Source organism: Chlorocebus sabaeus, chromosome 20 (assembly GCF_047675955.1).
Source record: "Chlorocebus sabaeus isolate Y175 chromosome 20, mChlSab1.0.hap1, whole genome shotgun sequence".
Taxonomy (NCBI): domain Eukaryota; kingdom Metazoa; phylum Chordata; class Mammalia; order Primates; family Cercopithecidae; genus Chlorocebus; species Chlorocebus sabaeus.
In genome coordinates this window covers 19,546,399-19,566,194 of record NC_132923.1, presented here as the reverse complement: position 1 = coordinate 19,566,194, position 19,796 = coordinate 19,546,399, and the positions used below count along the sequence as shown (strand labels likewise).

At 41.3% G+C, this 19,796-nt stretch overlaps 1 protein-coding gene across 2 annotated transcripts in view; it reads left to right on the top strand.

Annotated features, from left to right (window-relative positions):
- Positions 1 to 2,002: 2,002 nt before the first annotated feature.
- The window catches only part of TTF2 (transcription termination factor 2), a 46,887-nt gene continuing 29,093 nt past the window's right edge, over positions 2,003 to 19,796 (top strand). The window contains exons 1-7 of one of the 2 annotated variants that reach the window (XM_037998043.2): positions 2,003 to 2,095; positions 2,178 to 2,280; positions 4,110 to 4,196; positions 15,617 to 15,683; positions 17,211 to 18,125; positions 18,446 to 18,560; positions 18,908 to 19,090. In XM_037998043.2, the coding sequence (XP_037853971.2) occupies positions 2,068 to 2,095; positions 2,178 to 2,280; positions 4,110 to 4,196; positions 15,617 to 15,683; positions 17,211 to 18,125; positions 18,446 to 18,560; positions 18,908 to 19,090 (1,498 nt within the window). In that variant the 5' untranslated portion in view covers positions 2,003 to 2,067. Of the gene's footprint in view, positions 2,096 to 2,177; positions 2,281 to 4,109; positions 4,197 to 15,616; positions 15,684 to 17,132; positions 18,126 to 18,445; positions 18,561 to 18,907; positions 19,091 to 19,796 lie in introns of both variants that reach the window. The other variant, XM_007977423.3, reaches the window with a different exon arrangement.

Below are 19,796 nucleotides of genomic sequence, written 5' to 3'. Positions count from 1 at the left end.
TTTTAAATATGATGAGGTGGAATAAGTTGCCCAGAGACTTAACATTTTTATCTAGTATATTTTAAATTTATGGAAGAAATATTCCCCGTTTGTGATTTGGCTGTGCACACTTTTGCAGGGTTGGACTGGAGATACTGACTTGGGTACTTGCAGAGAAGGTGCTTCTTCCTTAATGGGATATTTAAGAGGACCCGATTTTGCCTTATTTTAAAAATTATTCAAGAAATAATTAATTATCATGCCCCTCTTTCTGCAAATCCTGTATTCATGGTGTACTACCTCCAATACAGCATCTATTAAACACGTACAAATACATCAATTGCAAGAATAACAATCTCGGAATAATGAAAATGCCTCTACCTGTTTTTTGTTCCTATCTTATCTCTAAGTTCATCTAAGTTTCAGAAGGGTAGTTATGTATAAATGAACTCCACTTTGGAAATTCCATTTTTCTCTAGTCCTGGAGAGTTGCTAATAACTCCATTCATTTTGACATTTAAATACTATTTTATATTTTTATGTAAGTGTTCAATATGCACTAGTTCAGTCTCCTCAAAATACTGAGTAAGTTTCTTGTGGTTAGAATAGTTGTTTCAAACTTTGTGTGTGTAAATGAATAAATTTTACATTTCTCAAGCACGTAGTCCACATCGGACATAAAAAAGCTATTTAACAAGTACTGTTTAATTAATAAATGATGCCTCAGGTTTGTCTCCCTTCCTCTGGATCCCCATAAGATGTACGTTTATCACATCGCCCAGATTTCCTAGACATTACAGATTTTCTGTTCTACGGCCCCCATAAGAACAGTGCAGGTGCCACACCATATGTCTGGGACATATGGTCCTCAATAGCTGCAATATGAAACTATTTCTATTGCAATAAATCTGGTATCTATTCCTCTCTTTTTGTTTACTAATAGTTTTGATTACAACTTCAAATTTTAAAAATCGAGGATGAAGCTAAATAGAAGGGAACTGTCCCCTTTCTTCTATTTAACCTCATCTTCCACTTTCAAAATTACAAAAATATATTAGTAAAAAAAAGTTTGACAATACAAAATGATAAAGCAAAATTCGCCTTCACCAAAAGTCATCTATTTCCCCTTCCGTGGTTTCCACCTTGAGGCTGGTAACTCGGGGCTTCCACTCTGGGCGAGCCTAGAGAACGTCCAGTACACACAGGTAGCAGCTGCGCGGGCCAAATGGCGCTGAGACCCGCGCACCTGTCCACGGACCAGCCCACTCGCCAACTCTTTGACCTTGGGTGAGTCTCTCAAATTTGAGTCTCAGGATCTTCCATAAAATGCTACCCATCTCACCAGGTTGAGTGAGGAGAGCCGTGTATGTGTAAGCACTTTGTGAAATCTAAAGCACAAGGCAAACTTAAAGCATTGTTGTCGGGGGGGGGTCCTAGAGAAGACTTTGTACCTGCCTATGAGAGCCTTTTCAGTTCCCGCAGCAGTTTCCAAGGACTTCCCATCACCCCGGCCGCTCCGGCTCCTGCACCGCAAATCTCGCGGCTCCGCCTGCAGCTGCGGCTTCCCCCGGCCTCTCCGCCAGCGACTGAGCGAGGAGCCCAGTGCGCACGAGCGCCAGCCTGGCTCAGAGACGCCCGCGAAGCCAGGGCCTTTCAGCGCCTGCTAATTGGCGCTACCCCTAGGGCCGCCTCTCGGTTTTAAACGTAAACAAGAGCTGCCCTTCCCTCTTCCAAGACCTGCAAATCCAAGATTCCTTTCCTCCGAAAGCCCCGCCGCCTTCTAAGTTTCTCCCCAGCCTCAGCCACGCCCCAGCCAGCAAATGCCGGGTCCTCCACGTCCGCTCGCTTCGTATTTGATTTCGGCGCGCGCCACACCTGAGGGCGGCTGTGATTGGTTGGAGGTGAGCGAAGTTCTTATATGATTGGCTGATAGCGGGTAGGATGGGTGAAGGCCAAGGGCGGAGAATTATGGGCGGGATTAAGACTGCAAGAGCTGAGTGATGGTTGGTTCCTGAACAAAGAGGGCGGAGTAAAAGGCGGAAGCAGAATTTGGGGCGGGGCCTTGTGGAACTTGGGGGACGCAGCGAGATGGAAGTAGTTAGATGTCCGGAGCACGGTAAGGGGCCAGGGTCTCAGCGTCCCCTGGGACCTGTTAATTTAGCGTGGCGTAATCGTGGTTCACTTTCTTCTCTCTTCAGGGACTTTCTGCTTTCTTAAGACCGGCGTCCGCGATGGCCCGAATAAAGGAAAGAGCTTCTACGTGTGCCGGGCAGACACGTGCAGCTTCGTGCAGGCCACCGAGTAGGTCTCGACCTGGGCCCCACTCCCTGTGGCTGCCCAGGGCCTCCCGAGAGGAGCTGTTGGCTCCCCGCTGTCGGGGGCCACAGGGACGAGGAGTGGTGGGGCCCTGGTCTGCGGTGTCAGGACCCTTTAAGCAGTTGGTGATCCCAGGGCAGCGTGGCGTGTTCGGAAGACGCCCAGCTAATTCTGGCTGTGTGACCCGAGGCTGGTTACTCTCCCTCTCTGGGCCGATGGTTTCCCTACCTGTAAAATTGAAGATTCGGTGTTTTCCAGCTCTGGGTTTCTATTCACCTGACAGGACTTAACCACTCCCATCTCCTGCTCAGACAGTCCCTCCCCCTTTAAAGGAGTAAGGACACACAGCAGACATGGTGGAAAATAATTTATCTGTGTTTTGCACTAGTTTTAGGCCCGACTGTTTTTTTAAATGTTTGAGCTTAAAACACTCTAGTGATTAGTTGTTAGCCTTTTTATTTTAAAATAGGAGTCTCTGCATCTAAATGGTGAAATTGATAATTCAAAGAAATTAGCGCTGGAAGAAACAACGGAGGGCCTGGCGCGGTGTGTGAGGCCTGTGATCCCAGCACTTTGGGAGTCCAAGGCGAGCGAATCGCTTGAGCCTAGGAGTTCGAAACCAGCCTGGGCAACATGGTGAAACCCCGTCTCTACAAAAAATTAAAAAAAAAATTGGGCGTGGTATCACACGCCTGTAGTCCCAGATACTCGTGAGGCGGAGGTGGGAGGAGAGAGTCAGAAATGTTAAGCATCTTCTCTAAAGTGAGGAAAGTTAATAGTTTGTCAAGTGTTAATGTTTTCACAATACCAAGTGTCTACATTTTCTATGTGAATTTTAAAACTACCATCACATCATTAAACGTTTGCTCTCCATTCAGCGGAACTTGTTAGAGAAAAGTTATTTTTCCACGTACCGGATGTAAAGTACATAATGGATATTGGTATTAGAAAAGTGCCCTTTCAACATGTACACTAACATGTACACTAACTTCCCATGTTTCTGTTTCATGAGTTAGATGATTTACACTGAGCCTCTCAGATATAGTACCCAGGTCAAGTTTTGTGAGATAGAAGCATTTTTACGTTTGCAGGAATTCAGCATTAATGGTGGCATAAGATTTGGTTTTACATTAAGAGAAACACTCTTATTTAGGTCCCATCTACACAAATGCTTTGCTATGCAAACTAGTACAGTGGTATTTGAAGACAATTATTTGATAAACTTGATTTATTTGGAATATATCTGATAACCAAAATATAGGCCAAAAAAAGTGCCATAGGTATAGGAGAGTACTTTAAACTTTCACTCAAACCTGTTTACTCTCAAATGTTATATATATTTAAATTTTTTCATAATAAGTTGGGAGTGATTAAAAAACTTACCCAAAGCAAGAAGCATATAGGACATATTATTGGAGGTAGGCGTGTGAATAACACTAAGTGACAGCTCTCAGGTTATTATAGGGAAAGCATGAAGGAAGAGCCTGGGGAAAATTCATAAGGGGCCTCAGCCAGCCCTAATTATGTCATTCATAGGGGGATCTCAGTGTAGAGGTTATACAGTGCAGTGTAATTTTAAACTGTTGAGTCATCAAGAAATAGTTATGCTTTATTTGAGAAAGTGGGTAAAGATGAAAGCTAGGGACCCCTTCCCCAAAGGAATGCCCACAGCCATGATAATGAGTGGGAATTACAAACCCAGTAGAGGTTATCCATAGATTCTTGATGTAATAGCCCATAGTTTTGGTTTGACTTTAGGATGTTGATCTCTGTTCCGGACCTAAAAATGTTTTCAACTTTTTTCTTTTCTCTAGCATTCCTGTTTCTCATTGCTTATTGCATGAGAACTTTGTGGTAGAGCTTCAGGGTTTGCTTCTGCCACAGGACAAGAAAGAATACAGGTAAGGGTCCAAAAGGAACATCTAAGTATATTTGCTTTTTTTTTCTCCCTGAAAGAGTGGCAACCAGGTATGTATTAGGATTGTTCTTTACAAGTCATTTTAAAAAACAAACAAAATTTGTGTATGTATTAAGTGTCTTTTGGGCTGTCCCTCTGTAACTGCCGAGCAACTAGTTAATCTGAGAAGTCTGATTTCTAGTAATTTTCACGTAAATGGCTCCACAATCATCCCTCTCCAACTGTCAAGTAGCTTATAATGTCAGCTGACCATTGGCCACTAACTTGCAGTTAACTTGTCAACCTTCCAATTCTGATAATAGAACAAGGTAATGGGTAAAAATGGCTGACAGATAGATATTTAGTACTCAATAAATGTTAGTTTCCTTTCCTTTCTATGGGAATTTGGGAAGGGCAGAGAAGTCTATAGAGATGAGATATTTGTCATGAGTATTTAAAGATAAAGGAGGAATTCCCTAAGTGTGACAGAGAGGTCATATTTAATAGATTAATATATTGCGTTAGAGTACTGAGGCATGAATTAGCATGGCGTTTTCAGGGAAAATTTGAACAGAGACTTTAGGAGATAAGGCTGGTCAGGAAGGTAGGGATCAGGATGTGATAGTCTTTGTGTGATATTCTATGCACTTCAGAATTTATATATTCTAGATCCCCCCCACCCAACTGAAGGCATTTGAGTACCACCTACAATTTTTTCATACCTGAGTACTGTTCATACTTCTATTTTTCTTAATTTAGTTATGTGTATAGTAAGATACACAAGTCTTAAGTTTTCAGCCAGTTGAGTTTTGAGAATGTATGTACCTGCTCATAAAACCAAGCTCCGAGTCAAAATATTACCCCAATAAGTGCCATCAGTCCCCTTCAAGTTAATTTCACCCCTCCCATCTCTACCCCCATCAGCAATCACTGTTCTGATTTTTATCTCTTTAGATGTGTTTTGATTGTTCTTGAATGTTATATAAATGAAATCCTACTGCATGTACTCTTCTGTGTCTGACTTCTTTTACTTAACAATGTGTGAAATTTACATAATATGTATCAGGAATTCATTTTTATTGTGGAGTTGAATTTCATTTATAAATGCACCACTTTGTTTCTTGTGCCTATTTGCCATCAGAAAATCTCAACGTATCTGTTTAAATCTTTTGTCCTTTTCTTTGCATTGAAATTTTTATCAAGTAGTTTTAGATTCACATACAGTTGTAAGGAATAATACAGAGTTATCCCCTATAGACTTTATCCAGTTTCCCCCAGTGGTGACATTTGCAAGGTTTAGAAATATATCACTAACAGGATATTAATATTGGTGCAACCCACCAGTTTTATTGGTAAAGGTAGTTTTACTTGAACTAATTTATATGTGTATGTGTGTATATTTAAATCTATACAATTTTATCCTGTTGAGTCATGTATCTACCACTATAGTCAAGGTACTGAAGAGTTCCATCACGGGACCTCTCTGTTGCCCTTTCTATAACCATACCCCCTTCCCTCCCTTCTACCCTCTTCACCTCGGCAATCAGGAATTTGTTCTTCATTTCTAAAATTCTATCATTGCACAATTGTTACATAAATGGAATCATACAGTGTAACTTTGGAGATCTTTGCCTGTTTTAAAAATTATGTTGTCTTTTTTAAAAACTGAGTTGGAAGCGTTCTTCATAAATTCTCTATACAGGTTAGGACAGGCATGGTGGCTCATGCCTGTCATCCCAGCACTTTGGAAGGCTGAAGTGGGCAGATCACTTGAGATTAGGAGCTCGAGACCAGCCTGGCCAGCAAACATGGTGAAACCCCATCTCTACTAAATAAAAGAAAGCAAAAAAACAAACAAAAAAAATTAGCCGGGCGTGGTGGCACACTCCTGAAGTCTCAGCTACTTGGGAGGCTGAGGCAGAAAAATCACTTGAATCTAGGAGGATTCAGTGAGCTGGGGGAGGTTGCAGTGAGCTGAGGTCCCACCACTGCGCTCGAGCCTGGGTGACAGAGGGAGACTCCCTCTCAAAAAAAAAAAAATTCTCTGTACAAGTTATTTGTCAGATATTTGTATTGTGAATATTTTCTCCCAGTCTGTGGTATGTGTTTTCTTAATTGCTTTTTAAAAAGCAAATGGTTTAATTTTTTATGAAGTCCAGTTTATCATTTTTGTATGGTTTGTGCTTTTTGTCTGATCTCCAAGAAATCTTTGCCTACCCCAATGTCACAAATATTGCCAAGAATTGTCTAGAAGCTTTATAGTTTTATTTTTGTTTGTTTGTTTTTTTGAGAGAGAGAGTTTCGCTCTGTCTCCCAGGCTGGAGTGCCGTGGTACAATCTCGGCTCACTGCAACCTCCGCCTCCTGGGTTCAAGCAATTCTCATGCCTCTGCCTCCCAAGTAGTCACAAGTAGCTGGGACTACAGGTGCTCACCAATAATTTTTTTGGATTTTAGTAGAGACGGAGTTTCACCATTTTGCCCAGGCTGGTTTCGAACTCCTGAGCTCAGGCAATCCACCCATCTCGGCCTCCCAATGTGCTAGGATTACAGGCATGAGCCACTGCACCTGGCCTGTTTTTTTTTTTTTTTTTTTTAAGTAGCTTTTTCATATAGGTCTATTATCTACACCTTAAATTACTTTTGTATAGTATATAAGGTAGTGTAGAGGTTCATTTATTTTTACATATGTTACCAATTGTTTTAGCATCATGTTTTGAAGAGTTTCCTTTTCCCATTGAGATGCTTGGCATCATTGTAAAAAATCAATTGATCTAATATATGTAAGTCTATTTCTGGGGTTGCTAATCTGTTCCATTGATCCATTTGCCTATCTTTACATAATTAATCAGATAAAATAGTGTGAGTCTTCTGACTTTATTCTTTTGCAAGATTGTGTTGGCTATTCTAGGATCTTTGCATTTCCATATAAAATGTATAATCAGCTTTTAAAAATTTCCATAGAAAACCCTGTTGGGATTGCATTGAATCTATGTAGATCAATTTGGAGAGACTTGTCAATATTGAGGCTTCCAATCCATGAATGTACTGCATTTATTTATGACTTTAAAAATGTCGGCCGGGCGCAGTGGCTCATGCCTGTAATCCCAGCACTTTGGGAGGCTGAGGCAGGCAGATCACGAGGTCAGGAGATCGAGACCATCCTGGCTAACACGGTGAAACCTCATTTCTACTAAAATTACAAAACATTAGCCGGGCATGTTGGCGGGCGCCTATAGTCCCAGCTACTTAGGAGGCTGAGGCAACAGAATGGCGTGAACCCGGGAGGCAGAGCTTGCAGTGAGCTGAGATCGCACCATTGCACTCCAGCCTGGGCGACAGAGCGAGACTCTGTCTCAAAAAAAAAAAAAGTCTCTGAGCATTGTTTAATAGTTTTCATTACAGAGTTCCTATACATCTTTTGTTAAATTTATTTCTCAGTGTTTATGTTTTTTAATGCTGTTGTAAATGGAATTTTTAAAATTTCATTTTTGGATTGTATTCTGCTGGTACAGTGGGGCTGGTAAGGCTTTACTGCATGAAGTTATTATGTTCTACTGATACTTAAAACCATTTACATACTACTGGAGGACCTTTACCATACAGATACACTGTGGTAGGTGTTAGGAAGCCACTGAAGGAGTTTTGATCCAATTTGCATTAAAAGAACTGTGGAGGACAGATTAGGAAGTGAAAATAGGGCAAAGAGACCACTGAAATACTAGCTACCATTGAAAGCCCATTACATACTTTTTTTTTTTTTTTTGTAGAGACAAGTTCTCTCTCTATTACCCAGGCTGGTCTCAATCTCCTGGGCTCAAGCAATCCTCCTACCTCAGCCTCCCAAAGTGCTGGGATTATGGGTGTGAGCCACTGCACCTAGCCTGTTCATTATCTTTTACCTTCATATAATTTGTTGTGATAGATGTCAATATCCCTGTTTACCAGACAGATGAAGAAACTACCATTGAGACAGGTCAGAAAGGGAATCTGAGGACCCATGGTTATAAAGTAGCATTGCTGGGATTTAAACGCAAGTCCAACTGATTCCAGACACACCAACTTTCTCTTAAGTGAGAGGTGATGGGCCTGAATTGAGGTAGCAGCAGTGGAATTGGGTGCAATTAGAATGGAGAAAACTTGCTGAAAGAGCACTGATAAGATGTATTTCCTGGTAGGGCATATAAGCGTGTTCCTTCCTCCATTTTTTCATCTGGAATATTGCTCACAGTGACCCTAACTTCCCTGGGTTGGAGGACTCCGAGGGAGAACGTGTGTGATGGCCTCGGTCTGGTGTTTGGCACATTGTCAGTGCTCAGTAGGGAAATGGTTGCTAAGGTGGGACTTCTGTGTAATGTGTTTACATTAAGCAGGACAAGGAAGAAAGGTCAGGTTGGTAGAGTATTGGGATGTGTGGCCAACATGTACAGCTTTGGACTAATCATGTCGGTTTTTTTTTTTTTTTTTTTTTTCTTTTTAAGAGTCTTGCTCTCTCACCCAGGCTGGAGTGCAGTGGCACAATCTCAGCTCACTGCGACCTCTGCCTCCCAGGTTCAGGTGATTCTCATGTCTTAGTCTCCCAAGTATCTGGGATTACTAGTGTGTGTCACGATGCCTAGCTAATTTTTGTATTTTTAGTAGAGACGGGGTTTTGCCATGTTGGCCAGGCTGGTCTCAGACTCCTAGTCTCAAGTGGTTCATCTGCCTCAGCCTCCCAGAGTATTGGGATTACAGGCGTGAGCCACCGCACCTGGCCAAATTGTGTCTTATTTTCATGTGAAACCAGCTAGAAAAATGAGTGTGCAGCTCTGAAGAAAGGCGTGATGGAGGTCAGAATTTTGAGAACTTGCTGTTAACATTCTTTGTACTAGATGGATGAGATTGAGAGGGGATTATTATTTTAAAATAGAACAAAAAAGTATGTTACATGTATTTCTCTTAGCCCAAATCCAGAACACTATTACTAGGAGGTACTTACCGGAGCTTTAAAAAGGTTGTCTTAGGGCTAGGTGTGGTGATTCACACCTGTAATCCCAGCACTTTGGGAGGCCAAGGTGGGCGGATCACTGGAGGGCAGGAGTTCAAGACCAGCCTGGCCAACATGGTGAAACTCCGTCTCTACTAAAAATACAAAAAATAGCTGTGCGTGGTGGTGGGTGCCTGTAATCCCAGCTACTTGGGAGGCAGGAGAATCACTTTGAGCCGGGAAAGTGGAGGTTGCAGTGAGCCAAGATCACATCATTGCACTCCACCCTGGATGACAGAGCAAGACTCAGTCTCAAAAAAAAAAAAGGTTGTCTTAGGACAAATAAAAGTAAAAGGCAGTTCTCAACACACAACAAATTAAAAAACAATAACAACAGAAAACCAGGTACCCTGATAGGTGGTATGGACTGGAAATTTAAACAGAAATAGATAAGCCTGTATATGGATGATGGCTTCCGTAGTGAACATTAAGGGTGTTCAGCCAGAACCCCTGGAGAGTGACCTAGGGGAGTACAGCCTTTCCCTCACACAGTCTGGGTTTTCTTTTTAAGAACTTAAGTATTTTACATCCTCTAATTCATGCTATTATGTTTGGCTTAATATAGCCAGGAGACAGGTGCAACAGAGTAATGGAAGGGAGGTGTAAACTGAGGTGAAGATGCCCGTTTTTTCATCCCTTGCAGTGTAGCTGCATTTGTGTGCAGATCTGTAACTGAAACACCAGATGGCACCACTCACCAGCATTTGACTGGCCGTTCGGCGATGGCTTTCTGTGTACAGGCAGTAAAGGAAACCGATAATCTCAGTAGAACCAGGGGGAAGAAATCTTGCATTGACATGAATGATGTGGCACACCCTGGCATACAAATGTTGGACATTGTCATTGAGCTGCTGAGTTCACATTTTCCTTTCTCTCTGTTTCTCACAGAGCTTTCACTCTCAAGGATACAGGGTCAAAATAAATGGAAATATTTCTTTGCTTAGATGTGGGTAAAACAAGTTTTAGTTCTTTAAATAATTGGTTGTGGTATCATTCTGAGCAAACTATCGCAAGGACAGAAAACCAAACACCGCATGTTCTCACTCATAGGTGGGAATTGAACAATGAGAACGCTTGGACACAGGAAGGAGAGCATCACACACCGGGGCCTGTCGTGGGGTGGGGGGAGCGGGGAGGGATAGCATTAGGAGAAATACCTAATGTAAATGACGAGTTAATGGGTGCAGCACACCAACATGGCACATGTATACATACATAACAAACCTGCACGTTGTGCATATGTACCCTAGAACTTAAAGTATAATTAAAAAAAAAAAAATTCACCTCCCAAAAAAAAAAAATTAATTGGTTGTGGTGAGATGTTCAAAATGTTTTACTTTTAAGAACCCTTGAAACTTCACATGTGTAGAAAACTCCTTGTGTTGTTGACTATTGGGTGAAATTGACCTGCCGATTATCTAGCCCTAGTATAGTGAGCAGGCTGATGATAGAGAGGCAACCAGGCGTGCGCCAGACCCAGCCAGAACCTTGGGCCCCCCCAACTGTGAAGGACCCACTGAATAAAGCCATACTCATGAGGCGGTGTATAGTACCATGCACTGCACTGTGCAATGGGAGCAATCCCTGTGTATAAAGGATCGTAACCCTTTGTAATATGTGCAGCAATTACGTTTTCCCAGTTTGCTTTTTGTCTTATAATTTTGCTTATAGTATTTTCATCATATGTAAGTGTAAACTTTTAAAAACTACTAAATTCTTTCTCACCTCAGTCAAAATTACTAAATTCTTTATTTCTCAGCTTCAGAGTTTTATCCCATGCTTAGAAAAGCCTTCTTCACTCTAGGACTACAAGAATATTCATTTCTGTTTTTTTCCTAGAACATTTACAATTTTGGCTTTTACTTTTACATTTTTTTTCCATGTTGAATGTTCATGTAAAAGAATGAGGTAGAAATTCGGCTTTATGTTTTTCCAGAGCTGGAGCATGTAAAGATGTGAACTCATAATCCCCAAAGAGCCTTTGACACAACTGGAATAAGAGTTAGACGTACTGAGATTGGGATGCAGTCTCCTCTGCACATTAGAGTGCTAAATTGAAGACGTTCAGATGCCAGATGGTTCTCTGACTCTCAGACATACAGTTCAGGGCTAGGAAGGTTACATAGAGAGTGGACGAGTTGAGACCTGAAGTTGTCCTTGAATGACCTTGACAGTTTTGATGGAGGAAAGGACAAGGAAGTGTTGAGGCAGAACAGCTTCAGCAGAAGTGTGGATGTAGGAGTAAGCAGGGTGATCAGCTAGAGTGAACTTGGCATTTCTGTTGTCTATCAAGACCTTGGTGTATATATATCAGGCTTTGCTCTGATTGTATTTTGTCTTCATCATGACCGTATGAGGTATGGACTATATCATTTTGCCATTTTACAGAAAAGGAAACTGCCACAGGGGGCAGTCAGTTAAGGTGTCTGATGTTTCAGAACTAATTCTGTGGTAGGGCTGGGATTCGAACCAAGGAGGATAGTTCTGGAGGCTGAGAGAACCGCAGCCTTGCTAAAGTGAATGCACTTGGCAATGTGATGTTGAGTTGGACGGTTACCTTTAGGAAGATGGGAGGATTTGTGTTTCGGTGGAGAAGTCAGGATTGAAGAGGTCTGGCTTCCTCTAGCTGGTTCCTTCATCATTATTGCCTATAACCTCTGTCCTAGAAAACAATGAATAAACATACTGCAGAAATTAATGCTTTTCTTTATAGTGGAATTGATATTTGCTTTGTCTGCAAAAATATATTTCCACTGCATTCTTTGTTGATTCACAATATAATAAAACATAACAAACAAACTTTTTATCCTAAAATCAGAAAAGCCCATCCAGATTGATTTTAATTAAAAATGTAAGGGAAAGCATTTTTAGCACTGTGCCTAGCACATAGCAGATGTTCAGTGTGTTTCCTTCCTTCTTTCTCCAACTCTTGCCCTTCTGAAAGTCTACATGGCATGAGTTTTAAAGTAGACACTACAGTCATGAGTCACTTAGCAATGGGGACATATTCTGAGAAATGCGTCATTAGGAGATTTCATTGTTGTGCGAACGTCACTGTGTGAACTTACGCAGACCTACTTGGTATAGCCTAATACATACCTAGGCTACAGACCTGTACAGTATATTACTATACTGAATACTGCCGGCAGTTGTAACACAGTGCTAAGTATTTGTGTATCTAAACAAAGAAAATGTACAGTAAAAATACAGTATTATCTCATGGGACCACAGCTGTACATGCCATCCACTGTTGACTGAAACATCATCATGCAGCATGTGACTGTACTTATGAAATATTCTTTCAGTAAAGATTTCAAGTACTTGATATGCCTTAAACAACAGCAGGGATTTGTTCTTGATTTATTTCTGTAAGTAGTAGCACCCACTGATGGCAGCTGGTACTTTGAATTTTATGCATTCAAAGCATTTCAGAAATTGTATTACATATGTTTAATATAATATCCTATCGCAATGAGAAAAATTAAAGAAACCAGTAAGGTTTTAAAAATTGTGAACTTGGATGGGAAAATCGTGTTTGTACAAGAGGGAGGGGCTGGACCTATTTTCTTTTTAGCTTAACTTTTATGGACTACTTGTCCATTTGGGCTTGTTCATCTTTGTTTATGTGTCCTGGTGAAGTAGTGGCATCAAGGGACTGGGACCTGCTCAGGACTCCTGAATTAGGATGCAGACTGTTGTGATTCATCTTGTACATCGTGGGACTAATTTAAGAAGTTAGAAAAAGAACAATAAATTACACTGAAGGAAAGCAGAAGGAAGGAATTAATGTTGGTAAAAATTACATTTAATGAGTTAGAAAGCAGTATATAGATAATAAAGAAAATCAGAGGCTCACCTGGTCAAGAAGAACAGCACAAATACATAATATAAGAAATAAGGAGCTGCACCACAGACATATTGAAACGTAGTACGTGAAATGATGGATGCGTAGTTTCACTCCTTGTGCCACTGCTTTTAATAGTAAAGGATAAGAAACAGATGAACTGCCCACCAAGAGGGTTCTGGTTAAAGATAATGAAACATCCCATACAGTGGAAAACCGCAGCTGGAAAAAAAATAATAAAAACAAGGGCCTTCTTTACATATATGTTACTATAGAAAAATTTTCAAGGTACTAGGTAAAAAAAGAAAGGCAAAGTATTTAGCAGTATGTATGTTATGCTACCCATCTGTGTAGAGGAGGAAGAAAGAATGTATATTGACTTGAATATGCATTTAAAAATCTCTTGGAAAGGTAAACAAAAAACTAATGAGCAGTTACATGTTGGGAGAGAAGTGAACCGGGCAGATAGGGTGTGAAGGGGCTCCTCACTGTGTTTTTAATACTTATTGATTGAATACATTACCTATTTCAACAAACAAAATATATATTTTTAAAGTTCTTATTTAATCAATTAAATTTTTTGAGGAGTTATTTTAGGTAATGACATAAATAAGTTCTATTTTATGCAGCAATACTTAATTATGTACAACAGGCAAGTCATAGTTGGGAATAAAGAGATCGTATATGATTTTTGCCCTCTAGTAGCTGAAAATATACCTGGACAGTCAGCTATATTTTATAGCTGGACAGTCAGCTTTATTGGGTTGCTGTAAATGTAATTGTGTTTTTTGCCATTAAAAGTAATGGCAGAGAGGCAGTTCATGGATTAAACAGGGAAGGGAATGTGGGGAAACCTTGCCAAGCAGGTATGACTTAAGCTGGGCCTTGAGGGACCAGTAGGACTTCCGTAGCTGGAGATGGGGAAGATGGTAGACAGATCGGGATGATGAGGATATCCTTTGGATGGAGAGTAGTACCCATGCAAAGTCTAGTAGACTGGAGGGTGCATGGCTTAGTTCGGCAGTGGAACAGCATAGACACCTCTGGATGGCTGGACTATGGGCTATGTTTGTGTGTGCAGGGACTTTCTTGCACTGGGATGTTAAGTCTGTATTCAGCCTTCTTTTTTTGGTGGAAAGAGTGTAAATATATACAGAAGTAAGATAGGGTACTGTAGCATGAACTTCAACAATTGCCAGCTCATGGCTACTCTTGTTCTGTATGTATCCTATCCACTTCACCCCGTAACCCCTGCCCTATTTTGAAAGAAATCCCAGATAACATTATTTCATCTGTCAATATTCTAGTATGTAGCTTTAAAAGATATGGACTTTTTTTTTTTTTTTTTTGAAACAGAGTCTCACTCTGTTGCCAGGCTGGAGTGCAGTGGCACAATCTCAGCTCACTGCAACCTACCCCTCCTGGGTTCAAGCGATTCTTCTGCCTCGGCCTCCTGAGTAGCTGGGACTACAGGCACACGCCACCATGCTGGGCTAATTTTTGTATTTTTAGTAGAGATGGGATTTCACCAGGTTGGCCAGGATGGTCTTGATCTCTTGATCTCGTGATCCACCCACCTCAGCCTCCCAGAGTGCTGGAATTACAGGCATGAGCCACCATGCCTGGCCAAGATATGAACTATTTTTAAAAATGTATTTTTATGTTTTAGAGAAGGGAGTCTTGCTGTGTTGCCCAGGTTTGAGTGCAGTGGCTATTCACAGGCACAATCTTAGCACATCTGGCCTCAAGTGATCCTCCTGTCTCAGGCTCCTGAGTAGAGGGGACTGACTACAGGTGTGTGTCACTGCATCCAGCTGGACTCTTAGCATATCAGTTGGTGTACATATTTTCAGTGGACTCATAAACTGTCATAAATAGTTTTATTAGTTTTTATTTGTTTAAATCAGGATCCAAATAAGGTTCACAAATTGGAATTGATTAATATGTCTTTTAAGCCTCTTTAGTTTTCCCTTCATCTTTTTTTCTCCCTTGTAACTTATTTGTTGAAGGGATCAGGTTGTTTGTCCTATAGCATTTCCCACTGCCAAGATTTTGCAGATTATATTCTCCATGGTCTAGTTTTACGCGTTCTTCTGTTGTTTCTATTTCCTATAAATTGGTAATTGGATCTAGAGGTTAGTTTTTTGTTTGTTTTGGCTTGGTTGTTTTGAGTTTTTTGGGCAACATTGCTTTATAGCTAGTGTTGTGGCCCCCCTTCAGGGACACACAGTGTCTGGCTATCTCTCATTTCTCTGATTTTAGTAGCTAGTGCTGATCGGTGTTTCTATTTCAGTCATTCGTTACAGACTAAAAAGAATGAACCTGTGTGCATTCTCTGGCGACCATGCCATATTTATTCTTTGACTTCTTAGCCCTTATAAATGTTCTGTGCAGTAAATAATTTTTAAATGTGTATATAAAAGTAATTGGTTTCAAGTGACCTCCCAAAGCCAGTATCAAATAGTTGCAAGATGTTTTCTTGGATTAAAAATAAGCTTATCTCTTGTTCTAATGGATTTTCATAGCCTTGATTATTTGTGCTTTATACTTCATTAGATTGTTCTTCCGATGCATTAGAAGTAAGGCAGAGGGGAAACGCTGGTGTGGAAGTATTCCATGGCAGGTAGGAATTATTCATCTGTTTTCCAACCTGTTGTGTTAAGACTTTTAATATGCAGCATCACCTGAAAGTACCTTGAAGTTCACATAAACGAGTTGGTCTTCATCAGACTGTCTTGAAAGATAGTTTTCTTTAAGCAAGGTAGGCCCTGTTGGGACTTTAATTCAAAGGAACATTTGGTTGTAATCAAGATTAATTATTTGCATCCTATTTCACTTAGTAAATATAAATATTTACTAATACAAATATTTATTTGAGGTCTTAAATGCAGTCAGCATTCTTTTACTTAAGAAAAAAATAGATTTCCTTGACTAACTCTTGTATCTTTTTATAGAGGAATTTCTACTTGATATTGGTATAAGCTCCTAGAATGTTCGAACTAGGAGGAGCGTCTCCTCTGAATAGGAGAAGCCCTATAGATATTCAGTACATAAGGAACTAGAACCAGGGAGATGATAAGACTTGTTTTGGCAGAGGTATGGCTTGAACTTACGATTCTATATTACCACAGTAAAATCTTCCTAAAGCCAAAATCAAAGCAAGTGTTTTAAGACAATTAGGTTTGGGGAAAAGTTCATCTTTTTTTTTTTTTTTTTTTTTAATTGAGACGGAGTCTCGCTCTGTCACCCAGGCTGGAGTGCAGTGGCGCGATCTTGGCTCACTGCAAGCTCCGCTTCCCGGGTTCATGCCATTCTCCTGCCTCAGCCTCCTCAGTAGCTGGGACTACAGGCGCCCGCCACCATGCCCGGCTAACTTTTTGTATTTTTAGTAGAGATGGGGTTTCACGGTGGTCTCGATCTCCTGACCTTGTGATCTGCCCGCCTCGGCCTTCCAAAGTGCTAGGATTACAGGCGTGAGCCACTGCACCCGGCCATAGTTCATCTTAAGAGAACAGTTTTTTTCTGAAAAGTATACACTGTGGCCATTGTGATTATAAAAGCTCTTTGCTTTGTCACTACTTTTCCTTGAGGTCTGGAAAAGCGTGATCATGGACAGAGAAGGAATGAAGCATTGAAAGTACCGTGAAGAAATGAGTCTTTTGTGGGTTTGGCATGTCATCTTTTCTAGACGTGGAAATGGTATCAAGAATGTTCAGGAAATACTGGACTGCTTTTACTGTGTTTCCATTTCTTCTGCAGAATAATCCTAAGTGAATTAATGCAGGAACAGAAAACCAAATATCATATGTTCTCACTTACAAACAGGAGCTAAACATTGAGCACCCATAAACATGAGAACAGTAGATACTGTGAACTACTGGAGAGGGGAGGAGGACATGGGTTAAGAAACTATTGGGCACTATGCTCACTGCCTGGGTGTGATATACTCATATAACAAAGCTGCATGTGTGCCCCCTGTATATAAAATAAAAGATGAGATGAAAAGGAAAGACATTCTAGATATGAAGTTTGCATTAATATTTTATATGAAGCTTAATTATTTTGTCTTTAGGATCCTGATTCCAAAGAACATTCTGTCCCCAATAAGTCTCAGCATGCACCTGAGACATTTCATCATTCTTCCAACCAGCTGAGAAATCCATTCAGGGTACTTGACAAGAATCAAGAACCATCTCTCTGGAAACAGCTCATCAAAGGTGAAGGTGAGGAAAAGACGGCTGATAAGAAGCAAAGAGACAAGGGAGATCAGCTTTTCGATCAAAAGAAGGAACAGAAACCTGAATTGATGGAGCAAGATCTCTCATCTGGCCTGGTACCAAAGAAAAAACAATCTGTAGTTCAAGAGAAGCAGCAAGAGGAGAGAGCAGAGATTCAGTGTGAGGCAGAGGAGACTGGAGGCACACACACAAGAGACTTTTCTGAAGTTAAATCTCAACAGTGCCAAGGTAATGAGCTTACAAGGCCATCTGCATCTTCTCAGGAGAAATCAAGTGGTAAGAGTCAAGATGTCCAAAGAGAATCAGAACCTCTGAGAGAAAAGGATACCCAGCTTTTGTCTCAAAACATTCACAGTCACAGCTCAATAAGCAAGCCCCAGAAAGGGGGACCCCTCAACAAGGGGTACAAGAACTGGGAGGCTAAAGAAACAAAGGCAAAAGATGGCCCTAGCACACAGGCCACCCAGAAAAGCCTGCCTCGGGGGCATTTCCAAGAGCGGCCGGAGACCCACGGTGTGCCTGCTCCTGGAGGACCAGTGGCTCAGGCTGCACCAGCAGCACCAGGGCTTTCCCTGGGTGAGGGCCGCGAAGCTGCCACAAGCAGTGACGATGAGGAGGAAGATGATGTTGTCTTTGTTTCCTCTAAGCCTGGGAGCCCCCTACTCTTTGACTCGACTCTGGACTTACAGACGAAGGAGAACCTCCAATTCCCTGATCGAAGTGTGCAAAGAAAGGTATCTCCGGCCTCAGGTGTTTCCAAGAAGGTGGAACCCTCAGACCCAGCAGCCCAGCGTGTCTACCTTACAACACAACTGAAACAAAAGAAGGTAACTGTTGACTCGTGTTTTGTTTTTGAGGTCAGAGCATTGCTTGCTACGGGCAGATATGATATCTCATTGCTACAGAAGGGTTAAATATGTTCCTATGAAGGTTTTATAGGTGTGTGTTTAGTTTCTGCCTTTTCCCCTATTTATATTTTCAAGATTGGTAAGCCAGCTGGGTTAAAATTTTAAAAAGGTTCTGGTTTTTACACACATATTTAAAAGAGCATAATTTCAGAGTTTGGGCGTTTCAGGCTATTTTAATCTGAAACTATTCATCTAACAGTGTGAAAGGAGAGATCCATTTGATGGAATCTGTTTTGCAGAGCACACTGGCATCAGTGAACATCCAGGCTCTTCCAGACAAGGGTCAGAAGTTGATCAAACAAATCCAGGAGCTGGAGGAAGCGCTCAATGGTCTTGCCCTTTCCCCAGAGCAAGGTAAAGTGGCTTATGCCTCAGAACTCCGGGTTTGCGTGGACTTTACAAGAGACATTTGGAAGCCCTTTTAATAAAGAATGTGTTGATTCATTCACTTTTCCATTTTATTATCTGCTTCTGAGCCTTCTTTCACATTACACCTATGGTTCATAAAAAACCTTTCTCCTATTTCCTGTGGACTCTACTTTCTTCCCCCATTGTTTAAGCAACTGTTAAAATGCTACATTCTCTAGGAATCCTTCACTGGAATGGTGATGATCCCTCTCTCTTGACCTCACCTCCACACATACGATCCCTTCACTTAGTTTGCTGAACTTTAATCTGCTCTTCCCTTGTTTTCTGAGCAGGAACTAATGAGAAGAGTAACAGTCAAGCGCCACAGCAGAGTCACTTCACCAAAACTACCACTGACCCTCCCCACCTGGTGCCTCCCCAACCCCTTCCTGGTTGTGGTACCCAACCCGTGGGTTCTCTAGAACTAAAGTCTGCCTGCCAGGTGACTGCTGGAGGATCCAGTCAGTGTTATCAAGGTAAGACCCAAGGGCCTGGCCCTGCTGTGAACAGCCACCCCTGTGAGTTACGTGCCACCTGGTACAGTAGTCACCTCTCATCCACACTTCCAGTTACCCTTGGTCACCTGTGGTCCAAAAAGAGGTGAGTACAGTACAGTAAGATATTTGGAGAGAGAACGAGACAGAAACCACATTCACATAACTTTTATTACAGTATATTGTTATAATTTTTCTATTTTGTTGTTATTGTTAAACTCTTCCTGTCCCTAATTTATTAAAGTTTAAAATAGGTATGAATGTGTGGGAAAATAAAAAAACAAAACAAAACATCGTGTGTATATGGTTCAGTACCATCCACAGATTCAAGCATCCACTGGGGGTCTTACAACATATGCCCTGTGGATAAGGAGGGACTACTGTAAATGTCTTTGTGCCCACATGAGGGGAGAAGCCATTCTTAAGTCATAAGTTGCCCATATAATAAAGATTGTGCAGCTCAGTAGAGCTTTGCATTGTGTTACTTAGCTTTCTGTGAGGGCACAGACTGTGTCTACCTTGTTCACCACTGCATGCTGATTAGTCAGCCCAGTGGCTTGCACACAGGAGTCATCCAGTCAGCATTTGTGGATGAAAACTCTTAGCTCGCATCATTATGAGGTAGGCAGACCTGCAGATATGCTCTTATTCCTTCGTGTGTGTGTGTAAGACTGAGGAGAGTGTGTGT